This window comes from Heterodontus francisci, chromosome 25, assembly GCF_036365525.1.
Source record: "Heterodontus francisci isolate sHetFra1 chromosome 25, sHetFra1.hap1, whole genome shotgun sequence".
Lineage (NCBI taxonomy): Eukaryota > Metazoa > Chordata > Chondrichthyes > Heterodontiformes > Heterodontidae > Heterodontus > Heterodontus francisci.
In genome coordinates, this window is record NC_090395.1 from 33,859,837 (window position 1) to 33,875,597 (window position 15,761).

A 15,761-nucleotide genomic window follows, 5' to 3' on the forward strand; every position below is an offset into this window, starting at 1 on the left:
GATAGTGACAACTCAATTGATATCCATCTGAAATGTGTTCAGGAGAGCTTCCTTGACCAGTATGTTCGCAGTCCAACTAGGAAGGAGGCATTGCTTGATCAGGTGCTGGAAAATGAGGCAGGCCAAGTGGACCAAGTTTCTGTGGGGAACATTTGGGTAAGAGTGATTATTGTAGAAGGTTTAGATTAGTAATGGAGAAGAGCAAGGAACAATCTAAAGTAGAACTTTTAAAATGGAAAAAGGCTAACTTCAATGGGATGAGAGAGGATCCAACTAGGGTAAAAGGCTGACAGGTGTAATGGAACAATGAGTGATCTTTAAAGGAGATGTTTCAAGTACAGGCTAGGTACATTCCAACAAGTGCGAAAGGCAGGGGAACTAAAGCCAGGGCTCCTTGGATGACGAGGGAGATTATGAATATGATGAAACAAAAGAAACGGTGTACGAAGCACATCAGATGAATTCTTCAAGCAAGAACCAGGCCAAATAGACCAAGTTGAGAGGGGAAGTGAAGAGGAAAATAAGACTGGCAAAGAAAGAATGAGAATAGATTTGCAGTCAACATAAAAGGGAACCCAAAAATCTTCTTCCAGAATGTAAACATTAAGTGGGTAGCAAGAGATGGGGTGCAGCCAATTAGGGACAAAAAAGGTGATATATGCTTAGTGGCACAGGGCAAGGTTAGAATACTAAATAAGTACTATGTATCGGTGTTTAATGAGGAGAATGCTGATGAAATATCAGTAGAAGCGTAGATGGTAGAGGTAATGGATGGGACGAAAATTGATAGGCAGGATGTACTGGAAAAGGTGGGTGTGCTTAAGAGTGGATGTCACCTGGATCCAATCCCAGGTTGCTAAAGGAAGTGGGTGTGGAGATAGTGTAAGAGTTTGCCATAATCTTCCACTTTTTCCTAGATATAGGGGAGGTGCCAGAGGATTGGAGTGTGGAAAATTCAGATCAATAATCAGGGGGCATAGATTTAAGGTAAGGGGCAGGAGGTTTAGAGGAGATTTGAGGAAAATATTTTTCACCCAGAGGGTGGTTGGAATCTGGAACACACTGCCTGAAGGGGTGGTAGAGGCAGGAACCCTCACAACATTGAAGTAGTATTTAGATGAGCACTTGAAATGCCATAGCATACAAGGCTACGGGCCAAATGCTGGAAAATGGGATTAGAATAGGTGCTTAATGGCCGAGACACACAATGGGCCGAAGGGCCTGTTTCTGCGCTGTATGACTCTAAAATATGACACTCTCATTCAAGGAACAGTGTAAGGACATTCCTAGTAAATACAGACTGGTCAGTTTAACATTGGTGGTGGGCAAAGTTTTCAAAACAATAAAAACAGAAAATTGGAGAGATTTAAGTTAATTAAGGAGAGGCAGCATAGATCTGTAAAAGGCAGATTGTGCTTGACTAACGTAATGTTTTGTTAAAATAACAGAGAAGGTTGATGAAGGAAATGCAATGGATATCATCCGTATAGATTTTAAGAAAGCATTTGACAAAGTACCATACAGAAGGCTGGTTAACAAAATTGAGGCTCATGGAATAGGAGGGTCAATATCAGTTTGTATAAAAAATTGGCTTTTTTTGCTATATATAAATGACTTGGATATTGGAATAGAGTAAAATTTCAAAATTTGCCAACGATACAAACTTGGAGGCGAGGCAGACAGTGAAAGTGATACCAATCGGCTGCAACAGGACCTAGATAGGCTAGCAGAATGGGCAGACAAGTGGCAGATGGAATACAGACAAGTGTGAGGTGAAGCATTTTGGCAGAAGGGATAGGGAGAGGCAATATAGACTTTAATACTACATTCTTAAAGAGTGTACAGGGACAGAGGGACCTTGGGGGGTTCATGTGCACAAGTGAAGGTGGCAGGACATATTGAGAGAGTAGTTAACAAAGCATATAGAATCTTGGGGTTCATAGGTAGAAATATCAAGTACAAAAGCAGGGAAGTTATACAGAACCTTTATAAAGCTCTTGTTAGGCCACAACTAAGGTATTGCGCCCGGTCTGGTGAGCACACTTTGAGAAGGATGTGAGGGTACGTGAGAGGGTGCAGAGATTTACTAGAATTGGTGCAGGGATCAGGAAATTTAGCCACAAGGGTAGTTGGAGAAGCTCAGGTTGTTCTCCTTGGAGATTATGGAGAGATTTGATGGAGGTATACAAGATTGACAGGCTTAGATAAAGGTAGAAAAAGCTATTATTAGCTGATGGTACAAGGGCTAGGGGACATAGATTTAAAGATTTTGGGAAAAAGATGCAGGATGTGAGGAAGATCATATTTTTCCTTAAATGCAGTAAGTGGTAATGACCTGGAACTCGCTGCCGAAGAGGGTGGTGGAAGTGGAGACAATGAAAATGATTTCAAAAGGAAATTGGACGGGCACTTGAGGGAAACATGCAAGGCTACGAGGATAGAGTGGAGGAAATGGGACTGACTGGACTGCTCTAGAACCATAGAAATATTATGGCACAGAAGGAAGCCATTCAGCCCATTGTTCTTGCGCCAGCCGAAAAAACTAGATGCCCAATCTAATCCCATTTTCCAGGTTACAGCACTTCAGGTGCAGCTCCAGGTACCTTTTAAATGAGTTGAGGGTTTCTGTCTCCACCACTGTTCCTGGCAGTGAATTTCAGACACCCACCACCCTTTGGGTGAAAAAGTTTTTCCTCATGTTCCCTCTAATCCTTCTACCAATCACCTTAAATCTGTGCCCCCTGGTAATTGACCTCTCTGCTAGGGGAAACAGGTCCTTCCTGTCTACTCTATCTAGGCCCCTCATAACTTCAACTAAGTCACCCCTCAGCCTCCTCTGTTCCAAGCAAAACAACCCTAGCCAATCCAATCTTTCCTCATAGCTGCAACTTTCAAGCCCTGGCAACATTCTTGTAAATCTCCTCCGTACTCTCTCCAGAGCAATTATGTCCTTCCTGTAATGTGGTGACAAGAACTGTACGCAGTACTCCAGCTGTTTTATACATTCCAGCATTCCATCCCTGTTTTTGTATTCTATACCTCAGCCAATAGGAAAGCATTCAATATGCCTTCCTCACCACTCTATCGACGTGTCCTGCCACATTCAGGGACGCGTGGACATGCACTCCAAGGTCTCTCACTTCTTCTACCCTTCTCAATATCCTCCCGTATATTGCGTATTCGAGAGAGCTGGTGTGCACTCAATGGGCCGAATGGCCTCCTTCTGTGCCATAATGATTATGAATATTAAAATCTTTAACCTTTTTTTGCTTGTGAGCTGACAGTTAACTTTTGAAATGATACACAAATTTGATAAATGGTAGAGCCAGATCTGTCTGGAATGGGACATTATGGCCAGTTAGTTAGACTTGTTTGAGTAAGTTCATGTGTTAAAAATCACAGGAAGTTTAAGCTGATAACACACAGCAAATGCAACGGGGTATCTGAGATCTTGATGAACAAGTGCATCTCCTTAACCGATGAGACCTAAGGATTGAGAAATGAAAAAGACTGGGAAGAAACGTCAATTTGACTGGGTGAATAAAGTAAAATCACAGAGAAAGATAAGGACAGAAAAATTAGAGAAAAAGAAAAACGTCCAAATTTAAAATTTTATTTTTAAAATCTCCTAAAACAATTCATAACCCGAAGGAATAAGTCCATGTTTATAAATGTTTACTTTCTGTGCAGAGGTTGATTGGCAGTCATCAACAATTCTCACATTGTTAAAAGGACACTGATGTTAATTAAATAGACTTGACGAGTTTGATGGTTAATTAATGTGCAAATACAGCAACTTCATGAAAATAATGGAGAAGTGAAATGTGTTGTTTACAAGCATATTTTTCCAGCAAAATATGACCCATTGTTCTTCAGATTCTCAGCAGGTTAACTGTTAAGAAGAAATTACCTCTGGAGTTCAACTGAATAGTAAACGGCCATCTCAACCAGATCCACTTTTGAAAATACCCAGAATTACCCCCACTTGTTCATTTAACATAAATAACAACGGGAGTGAGCCTGCTTGAGTGCTTCATGGCAAGTCACTCAGTCGGCATTCGTGTGCTCAAACTAATCAATCGTCAGAGTATTTCTACATCATTCCACTGTGAAGAAAACTCTAAGAAGAACATAGTAGCATAAAATGCCTTCCTGTATACAGTTAATTTCTGTTTTAGCACTCCCGTATGGAACCATAGGTCCACAGAAAGACACGAGAATCCCATCACCCATGGCATGCAGACTTTTGCACATGGTGTCACTAAATGTTTGCATGTAAAAGATGTGAAAAATAGCTGTGCTCAACCCACCAATAACCAAAAACCTTCTGATGAAAGGTAATCGACCTGAGACATCAACTTTGTTTCTCTCTCCACAAATGCTGCCAGACCTGCTGAGTATTTCTAACATCTTCTGTTTTTATTTCAAATACTCTAGCCTATATTACTTTCTACATTCTTTTTGTTTTACTGTGGTAAACAGTAAAAACTCAATGTAATTACAGAAGTAATTTGCTCAAAGCAGGATTTTCATGGCATCAAAAAGTGTAGTAAGCAAGGTTCAATATACATAGCATCTACATTTTGCTGCAAATACGGAATGAAAAATTTTAGACACTATAAATACATTTACAGCAAATGTTTCAGACATCATAAGCACTTACATTTATTATAGTACATTTAAACACCAACTGTTTGGGTATCTTTTGTGGTCAAAGACTCAGTATTGCCATGTAATGGATGGTTCAAGTCTGAGTCAGAACATACAGTACATTAGCATGAAGGAGTTGACAGTGATCACCCAGCTACATTATTCCCACAATACTACTAAAGGAAGTCAGTGCTATGGAATGAATATCCACTTCCTGAACTCTGTCAGCATTAACTGCAGGACAATTAGATACACAACAGAACTGCTCTACTCTATTTCAACAAAGCACATCAAATCCAAATACACACTACCTATATCAGTGCAATTTTTTCCCTTTCCCACACTATAGTCTGATAATTGTGTCACAAAACACTTGCCAACAAGGAATGGAGTTAAACGAGATAACATTTCACTTGGGACTTTCACAGACCACAATATCTGCCCTTTAGATTTCATGTAGAGCAAAAGATCAGCAGACTGGGTTTGCTAAACTGCAACATCACCCACGTGCAGCCAATCATGCTTGCAAGAGTGGAATCTCAACCCATGCTTCAGAGGGTGTGCATGCACAGAACAAGAAAGCTTTAGACAATGTTAATCATGGTTCAAAAACACACAGGCACTGATGTCTACATTAAAGGAGGGCAGCAAGCACCCTTGAAACTATACAATTGGATTCTGCCATCAGGGTGGAGTTGGGAGTGGTGGGGGGAAGAGAGAAAAAACGTGGAGAGGGAGAAAGAGGGAAAGGTCCAATTTTTAAACTAGTAGTTTAGTAGAAAATACCAGACCGTATAAACAACTAATGCTGTACATCCTCCACAAAATCAATACCATTCAGGGCAAACTATAAAAATAGCACACTTGCAGAGACCAATATTAAACCACATCTCTTACAAATGGTTCTGTAAATAACAGACAGTTCTCTGCCTTGCATTTGCACCCAACTTCACGTCAACTTATAAATTGCCTGCTAATTACTTGGATTGTCTGAATGTTTGATAAAGAAACAAAGCCAAATGTCTGAAACTGAAGCATGCAAAAGGGATTCTCACACAGAAATGAAGGAGGTCAAAATGCTTAAGACATTCTGGGTCCACATTGTAATAAACATTGTAGAAAACTGTTCCTGCCTAAAAATGGAACTGAGACGACTCCCCCAATGGCTTCACCAGTTCAGCTCGTGAATAACTGAGCCAGACGAGGGAGCGGCCAGCTTTGATTCTGGATTTGTGAAGAGGTAGGTTTTATCCTTTGGGAGTGCTGGGTGGGGGGGGCGGCACTAAAATGATCCTCATTGCTCGTGTTAGTAAAGAGATGACTCATTAGTGCTCCTAGTCTTGACTGCTATCCAGTTCTTTTATGTTCTTATATTTACACTGCTGGAAGTGCGTGCATGTTCATTCATCATAAATTAACTGAATTTACAGCAAATGAGGCCGCCATTGTCATGCACAAATTCATCATAATTGTTGTGCTCTTATGGTCACTACCTTGCAATATAAAATCCAGAATCTTTTTCTTCATGAAATTGGCCTTTTCTACCCATACCTCCAACTTTACAGATCTTTGTATGTGCACCCCAAAATATCTCAAATTTCTCCACTCTGTTAAGGATCTTATCCTTTTCCTATTCTTTTTCCCAAATTCTACTATTTCATATCTCTTTCTTTCTGTTCACTTTGCTAACTTGCTTTCTGAATTCTTCTGCATAGTTTCCATTTAATTTGCCATCCTCACCAAAGTTCCTTAGAATGTCAATATGCAAATCATTTATATAAAATGGAAAAAGCCAGGTCCAATATACATCTCTGGGGCATACTACTACCCGCATACTGCCAACGTAAAACACATCCATTCTTTTCTTTCTGTTCCCTGACCATCCATATAGTTATATTCCTTTTAATACCATGTGTCTTAGCTTTCATTATGTGGCAACCTATCAAACACCTTTTGAAAATCCACAAACATCTACCACATTTCCCTTTACACACTAATTTTCTGAAAAAGTTTAATTGAATTAGTCAAGCATGACCTACCTTTTACAACTCAATGCTGAATGTCTGATTAGCCCATGCCTTTTCAACTGTTCACTGATTTTTCATCTGCATTATGGAATCTAGAAGTTTAGCTACAAATGAAGTGAGACTAACTCATTTAATTTCCTGGTTTATCCATTTCTTCCCAATATCAGGTGAAAATAAGATTGGGCTCATTTGTTTTGATACCAAAGTTGAACAGCCCACTAATACTCACTGCCGGAGCTTAGCCACAAATATCAGCCACTTAAGTGAGTACAAAAGGGTGAGCAGCATCCACAGAAAAGTATCTAGCAATAAGGGGAGATGAGGTGAAGGGATCAAAGTTTCCTCCCAAAAAACTACCTACTATATCACATTCATATGACACAGCAGTCTTAGCACTACACAAACACTTTAATAGCTATCAGTACATTACTGCTGACTCATGTTCCAAATCAACATAAATAGGAAGCTAGTGTGAAGAAGTTGGTTGAGTTACCCCTAAACTCCACTCTTCCATAAATGACAACCAGAGCTTTAAATGTATTGGAACTATATAGAAGACCTAGGACATAAATCTGTAACCATATTTATTGCACATAGGTTTCCAATTTTACCAAGTCAGACAAAAACACAGATGCTGCCACGCTGTGCTCCATAAGGACTGAGCAAAGAAAGACCATACAGAGCATGTGTCACTCTGGATCTCTTGCATACCTCCAATGCTTAAAAGGCAGTAGAGCCTGCAACTGACAAGTCACTGATCCTCCATAAATATCACAGAAACATAGAATACAAAAAGGTACTTGTACACTCTTTACACAGGTGTATGTATGTTTGTTGGAGGTGATGTGTAAAAAGCCTACAAAAGCAGCTTCCTGTGTGGCAGCATGCAGTAAGCAAGCCAGCCTCAGATTATATGCAGTGAACTGCTGAATTAACCATAATTCTCTCTAGTCTATTGTCAAAGGTCCAATGTTAACTGGATTAACTCAAGGTAAAAGCAGTATTGAAGAGCTTATTGAACAGGTTGTATGCCTCCACAACCCTAGCCTGTTTAATGTGAGAGGGTGACAAAAACCACAACCGTATGCACACACACTATCAAAGAAGGTAGAATTCAAAACTAATTTGTCAGGAGTTTGAATGAAATGGCAATTTAAAAACTTTCGTGTATTTAACAAGATTTGTTCTAGAATGTGCACCCATACCAGGAATTTCAGTAACAAGTCCATTTCAATTACCCAGGGTTTCACGATTTAGAGCCTATATATTTTTACAGGCTATACATTGATAGAACTAGTAACTGTTTGGGTGTTCTAACAATTATATCCATTATGTGTAAAATAAGGATACACCTTGCACCCCCACCCCCCACCATATAATTGCTTTGTGAGGGTACAGGTTTTCTTCTCCCTTCTCTAGGAATGCAGCAAGTTGCTTTTCTGTATGTTTTCATAATAATGACCATTTGGTACCTTGAAGTGACCATTCTTCAAATGGAATACTATAACGGCATATACTAAAAGAGCAGACTCTGTCGTGATGACCCCACAATTAAATGCTCACCTACGCTTACTGCAAGAATTGCAAATCAGAAATGGTCTGTGGGATTAGATATGAAGAGAGCACAAACCTGCCATTTAATATAGTTCAGGGTAGATTTCAAACACTACAGCACACAGAATACAACGGAGAAATCATAAAAGTATGTTTAGTGCATGAGAAAGATGAGAGAGACCAGAAACTAAGTATTTATAATTTAGAACCGTTGGTACCAACTAGAATTCAAATTGTGCAAAGGCAGCTTGTTTATCATATGGACTTATATTAAGTATGTTGCCTGTTTTTGCATTCCTCGACTTTTACAAAGTCAACAGGCAATTAGAAGGAGGGGAAGAGTCTGAACAACCTATCAAATGTAGATTCATGGATGCATAATCCTTTTAATTACTAAAAGACTAGCACTCACCTGTGACTGGTCTTGATGGGCGCCTACAACGGTTCTTTTGCACTTTGGCTGGATTTGTTCTGAAAGGGTTTCCATCACCGCCACCTGAAGCCATGGTGCAACCCAACTGGCCCAAATGACTGCAGTCAACCTACAAAAACAAGAAGTTACAGTCAACACTCAAAACAAGGATTTCTCCCCCCCCCCGTGCCAAATCAGAGGAAGAGGGCTTGAAAGCAAAAATACAAAATTAAAATAATACCCTTTACACTGGATATTCCACCCAACAGTGCTACTAATACTGAAAGTGAAATGTGTGTACACACACTCACACACACAGGTAGCATCAGGTTTTGTTGCCAAAGCTCCCAACAGATGAATACTCTGCCAAAACTCATCATTTAGGCTCATACAATGAACAGCAACCGGAGATAGGTATCGGAAAGTAAACAGCACCCAAGGAACAATTCTCCAACAATATGTTAACACCTTCAGAAAAGGTGGCAGGAAGGCAGACTCTCAATGTTTTTGCAAAACATTTATACATACACATACAAATTTACTATGCAGAAAAAAAATAGCTACAGTATACACTTAGTATGATATATGCAGTGTCCAACATTTAGTATGAATGAAAGAAGCGCGGTCTGTATCTCACTTTGTTGCTTAGTCTTCATTATGCACCCCAGCTTACTTTAAGATCTACAATTCCTCTGCTGCCAGCCAACACCCACCTCCAAGAGGTTTCAAGCAATAATGCTGGTCATGTGCCTCATAGACATGATCAATTTATCAAATTGTGTTCAATAACAGGACAAACAGCTTACCCAGCTAGTGATCACTTAATCTCTATTGCCAATACCGATCCATTTTTGTAAAGCTGTTCAAAAATACCTGTCATTTAAATTTGACTAGCATTCATATGATTCTTCATCTGTTTGTTACAAATCAGCGAACACACACCCTCCCCAACCCTGATTTTCTATAGAATTACTTATTTGATAATCTTTGCTACACGATTTATTAAACACTCTTGGTTGGGGGGAAGGGGGTGTTGTTACAACATCAGAGGGTTTAAAAGGCTGAATTTTTTTTTTTAAAGTTAAAACTCATGCTGTTTACAACTCAATATACCACAATGTATGTTAACTGGATTCTACCACTCCTAGGTATCCACAGAACTCTCACATGCAAAAAAGCAATGGCATGTACGAGCATAGCTTCATCCATTTGTACAGGCATGATATTCCATGACCTTTCGAAAATGAGAAGTGCTAAAAAAAATTATAGATAACACAAAAAACACAATAGTAATTTGATACGGCATACATAATTAATAGCAGAATTTTATTTCTTTAGTTTCAACAACAAACTGGTTTTGCATCCATTTGAATCCTACACAAATGTGTAGTGGCCCTATTATCTACCATCACTCTGTGTCACTAGGTTCTCCAGCCAGGTCATGCAATACTTGTCCTATCTAATGCTGTATTGCTAAAACTTAATAAATGGTGATAAAGAACAGTAGAAAAGGCAAAAGCCAAGACAAGTTATTTAAACTCATTACAACAGTGCAAATAGTAGCACAATAACTCAGAGCAAAACAACAGCCAAAATAACAATACTGCTGAAAGGCATTATGAATATACAACAACTTCTAAGTTCAGATCATGGTGTATAGAGAGATTCTTTTGTGGTTTGGAGATCAATATCTTGTAATTGCATTACAGTATTGAACACAATTAATTGGTGTCCATAAAAACTGCAATGTAATTCACCACCATCACCACCCAGAAGTTCCCCTCCAAGTCTCACACCATTCTGACTCGGAAATAGTGTCAGTCCTTCACCGTCATTGGGTCAAAATCCTGGAACTTCCTCCGTAACAGCACTGTGGGTGTACCTACACTACAGACCGCAGCAGTTAAAGAAGGTGTTTCACCATCATCTTGTTGAGGACAATACAGGATGGGCAATAATTGCTGGCATTGCCAGCAACACCCACATCTCGAATAAATAAAGAAGGTCAAATGATATTCTAAACCGTAAGACTGAAGTTGAAGAAGTTGGAGATTGTCATCTGAATCCAGATATAGCAGAGATTGTAACTTACTTAAATACAATTGCTACTGAAACAGACAGTTCTCAGTGGGGAAGCTACTTGGTGGATAATTACCGTCCATCTTTTAAGAAGCATGTTTAAGAGTGATACTCGAACAGATCATTTACTTCCTGGCGCTAATAGGGGAAGGCAGACCAAAAAAATACACTTAAACCTTCCCTGCACATACACAAAGATTTGGTAAACAAACCCTAAATTTCCAAACGCATGACTGCTTGGATACAGCTGCAAACCTGGACTTCTTTTCCCTTCAAGTACATTAGAACCACAGTACCTTGACTGTACAGAGAGACCAAGTTCAGATGGAACCATCTTTTGTATAAAAAGTACTCAACTCATTTAAAAAGGTACTTGGACATGTATCTGAAGTGCCTGTAACCTGCAACGCTTCGGACCAGGTGCTGGAAGGTGGGATTAGATTGGGCGGCTAGATTTTTCAGCCGGCACAGACATAATGGGCTGAATGCCTTCCTTCTGTGCTGTAATTTTCTATGGTATGTGCTACTCCAACAATCATAAGATAGAACACGAGTTGGTCATACTTCCATGTGAGAGTTCCCAATTTCAGCTATATTAAAAGTTGCACCAAACAGAAACTAAGAGCTTTCTAGCGAGGAAGCAATTCACCTCACCTATTTGCACACAGCTGAGTATCTGGATCAAGAACTGCACAGATAAGACTCCTAGAAGCAAGCTACCTGCCAAACCATAAAGAACGGTACAGCACAGGAACAGGCCATTCGGCCCTCCAAGCCTACGCCGATCTTGATGCCTGCCTAAACTAACACCTTCTGCACTTCCGGGGCCCATATCCCTCTATTCCCTTCCTATTCATGTATTTGTCAAGATGTCTCTTAAACGTCGCTATCGTATCTGCTTCCACCACCTCCCCTGGCAGCAAGTTCCAGGCACTCACCACCCTCTTGTGTAAAAAAACTTGCCTCGCACATCCCCTCTAAACCTTGCCCCTCGCACCTTAAATCTAGGTCACCTAGTAACTGACTCTTCCACTCTGGGAAAAAGCTTGACTATCCACTCTACCCATGCCGCTCATAACTTTGCAAACCTCTATCATGTCGCCCCTTCACCTCCATCGTTCCAGCGAAAACAATCCGAGTTTTTCCAACCTCTCCTCATAGCTAATGCCCTCCAGACCAGGCAACATCCTGGCAAACCTCCTCTGTATCCTCTCCAAAGCCTCCACGCCCTTCTGGTAATGTGGCGACCAGAATTGCACGCAATATTCTAAGTATGGCCTAACTAAAGTTCTGTACAGCTGCAATATGACTTGCCAATTTTTATACTCTATGCCCTGACCGATGAAGGCAAGCATGCCGTATGCCTTCTTGACTACCTTATCCACCTGCGTTGCCACTTTCAGTGACCTGTGGACTTGTACGCCCAGATCTCTATGCCTGTCAATACTCCTAAGGGTTCTGCCATTTACTGTATACCTCCCACCTGCATTAGACCTTCCAAAATGCATTACCTCACATTTGTCCAGATTATACTCCATCTGCCATTTCTCCGCCCAAGTCTCCAACCGATCTATATCCTGCTGTATCCTCCGACAATCCTCATCATTTTCCGCAACTCCACCAACCTTTGTGTTGTCCGCAAACTTACTAATCAGACCAGCTACATTTTCCTCCAAATCATTTATATATACTACAAACAGCAAAGGTCCCAGCACTGATCCCTGCGTAACACCACTAGTCACATCCCTCCATTCAGAAAAACACCCATCCACTGATATCCTCTGTCTTCTATGACCGAGCCAGTTCTGTATCCATCTTGCCAGCTCACTTCTGATCCCGTGTGACTTCACCTTTTGTACCAGTCTGCCATGCGGGACCTTGTCAAAGGCTTTACTAAAGTCCATACAGATAACATCCACTGCCCTTCCTTCATCAATCATCTGCGTCACTTCCTCAAAAAACTCAATCAAATTTGCAAGACACGACCTCCCCTTCACAAATCCATGCTGTTTCTCGCTAATAAGTTTGTTTATTTCCAAATGGGAGTAAATCCTGTCCCGAATAATCCTCTCTAATAGTTTCCCTACCACTGATGTAAGGCTCACTGGCCTTCAATTTCCTAAATAATCCTTGCCACCCTTCTTAAACAAAGGCACAACATTGGCTATTCTCCAGTCCTCTGGGACCTCACCTGTCGCCGATGAGGATGCAAAGATTTCTGTCAAAGCCCCAGCAATTTCTTCCCTTGCCTCCCTCAGTATTCTAGGGTAGATCCCATCAGGCCCTGGGGACCTATCTGCCTTAATGCTTTGCAAGACACCCAACACCTCCTCCTTTTTGATACTGAGATGACTGAGACTATCTGCACTTCCTCTCCTAGGCTCATCATCCACTAAGTCCTTCTCTTTGGTGAATACTGATGCAAAGTACTCATTCAGCACCTCGCCCATTTCCTTTGGCTCCACACATAGATTCCCATCTCTGTCCGAGTGGGCCAACCCCTTTCCCTGATTTCCCTCTTGCTCTTTATACATGTATAAAAAGCCTTGGGATTTTCCTTAATCCTGTTTGCCAATGACTTTTCATGACCCCTTTTAGCCCTCCTAACTCCTTGCTTAAGTTCCTTCCTACTATCTTTATATTCCTCAAGTGCTTCATCTGTTCCTAGCCTTCCAGCCCTTACAAATGCTTCCTTTTTCTTTTTGACTAGGCTCACAATATCCCGTGTTATCCAAGCTTCCCGAAACTTGCCAAACTTGCCTTTCTTCCTCACCATGCTGGTCCTGGATTCTAATCAGCTGACGTTTGAAAGACTCCCACATGTCAGATGTTGATTTACCCTGAAACAGCCGCCCCCAATCTAAATTCTTCAGTTCCTGCCTAATATTATTATAATTAGCCTTCCCCCAATTTAGCACCTTCACCCGAGGACTACTCTTATCCTTATCCACAAGTACCTTAAAACTTATGGAATTATGGTCACTGCTCCCGAAATGCTCGCCCACTGAAACTTTGACCACCTGGCCGGGCTCATTCCCCAAAATCAGGTCCAGAATGGCCCCATCCCTAGTTGGACTATCTACATACTGTTTCAAGAAGCCCTCCTGGATGCTCCTCACAAATTCTGCCCCATCCAAGCCCCGAGCACTAAGTGAGTCCCAGTCAATATAAGGGAAGTTAAAATCACCCACCACCACAACTTTGTTACCTTTACATCTTTCCAAAATCTGTCTACATATCTGCTCCTCTACCTCCCGCTGGCTGTTGGGAGGCCTGTAGTAAACCCCCAACATCGTGATTGCACCCTTCCTATTCCTGAGCTCCACCCATATTGCCTCGCTGCATGACCCCTCCGAGGTGTCCTCCTGCAGTACAGCTGTGATATTCTCCTTAACCAGTAATGCAACTCCCTCACCCCTTTTACATCCCCCTCTATCCCGCCTGAAGCTTCTAAATCCTGGAACATTTAGCTGCCAATCCTGCCCTTCCCTCAACCAAGTCCCTGTAATAGCAACATCATATTTCCAAGTACCAATCCAAGCTCTAAGTTCATCTGCCTTACCTGTTATACTTCTCGCATTGAAACAAATGCACTTCAGACCACCAGTCCCGCTGTGATCAGCAACATCGCCCTGCCTGCTCTTCCTCTTAGTCCTACTGGCCTTATTTACTATGTCCTCCTCATTTATTTCACTAGCTGTCCTACTGCTCTGGTTCCCACCCCCCTGCCACACTAGTTTAAACCCTCCCAAGTGACGCTAGCAAACCTTGCAGCCAGGATATTAGTGCCCCTCCAGTTTAGATGCAACCCGTCTTCTTGTACAGGTCCCATCTGTCCCTGAAGAGAGCCCAAGGGTCCAGATATCTGAAACCCTCCCTTCTACACCAGCTGCTCAGCCACATGTTTAGCTGCACTATCTTCCTATTTCTAGCCTCACTGGCACGTGGCACAGGGAGTAATCCAGAGATTACAACCCTAGAGGTCCTGTTTTTTAAACTTACTACCTAACTCCCTAAACTCCCCCTGCAGGACCTCATCACTCTTCCTGCCTAAGTCATTGGTACCGATGTGTACCACAACCTCTGGCTGTTCACCCTCCCCCTTCAGAATGCCCCCTGTCCGTTCAGAGACAGAAGCGATTGGACTGTGCACTATTGACATGGGAGACTTTTTTTTTTAAAAGGAAGAGGAAAATAAAAGTCCTGTATTCTCTCAACTCAAACACATTTTTGGACTCTAAAGGATTCAAGGGATATGGGGATCGGTGGGAAAGTGGAGTTGAGGTTGAAGATTCGACATGATCTTATTAAAAGGCAGAGCAGGCTCAAGGAACTGTATGGCCCATTCCTGCTCTAATTTCTTAAGCACATTTTTCACCCTTTTTTCTTTAAAATAAGCCGAATCTGCCAATCCAGGATTTTAAATATTCCCCTAACCTAAAAAAGCTGCTGGTTCTCCTTTCTGTTTACATGTTTTCAACTTCCTCCTCTTCAACACACAAAAATCGGCCACACTGATAACTATATTGCACATATGGAAATTTACTTTGGCATCACTAACGTCCATTGCATCCAAGAAAGTAACAGTTGGTACTGTAGACAAATACTAACTTTTCATCCATTTTAGTGCCCACCTTAGGGGAATTCCAGTGACACTGTTCTAATAAGACGCTACTCGTTACCTCAAGTTTCACTTATCTATCAGATCAGTCATTAAATGAATGTCATTCATTAGCTCAACATCTTAACCTACATTACACAAACCTTCTGTATCTTTAAAGTACACTTGTTCATAAATTAAACTATAGAACTAGTTTCATTAACAGCTAGATGTGTCAAAGAAAGACTCAAGTAACTGCCTTGACTTCTTCCAACTTGTGAAGCTTTCAGAATAAGCAGCCATAAGGAAACAGGATGCATCAATGCACTCCTCCTCAAACCGCTGTGCAATGAAACTCAAAGACTTCATACAATATGCATCTTAATATACTCAACTACAGGTGAGCATAAACTTGAGAATTCAGTATAAAATATTTTTA

At 41.1% G+C, this 15,761-nt stretch overlaps 1 protein-coding gene across 1 annotated transcript in view; it reads right to left on the reverse strand.

Annotated features, from left to right (window-relative positions):
* The window catches only part of LOC137384017 (bcl-2 homologous antagonist/killer-like), a 50,589-nt gene that overhangs the window by 23,168 nt on the left and 11,660 nt on the right, over nt 1-15,761 (reverse strand). Inside the window, exon 2 of the mRNA XM_068057584.1 lies at nt 8,644-8,773. Coding sequence (XP_067913685.1) covers nt 8,644-8,773 — 130 coding nt within the window. The remainder of the gene's footprint in view (nt 1-8,643; nt 8,774-15,761) is intronic.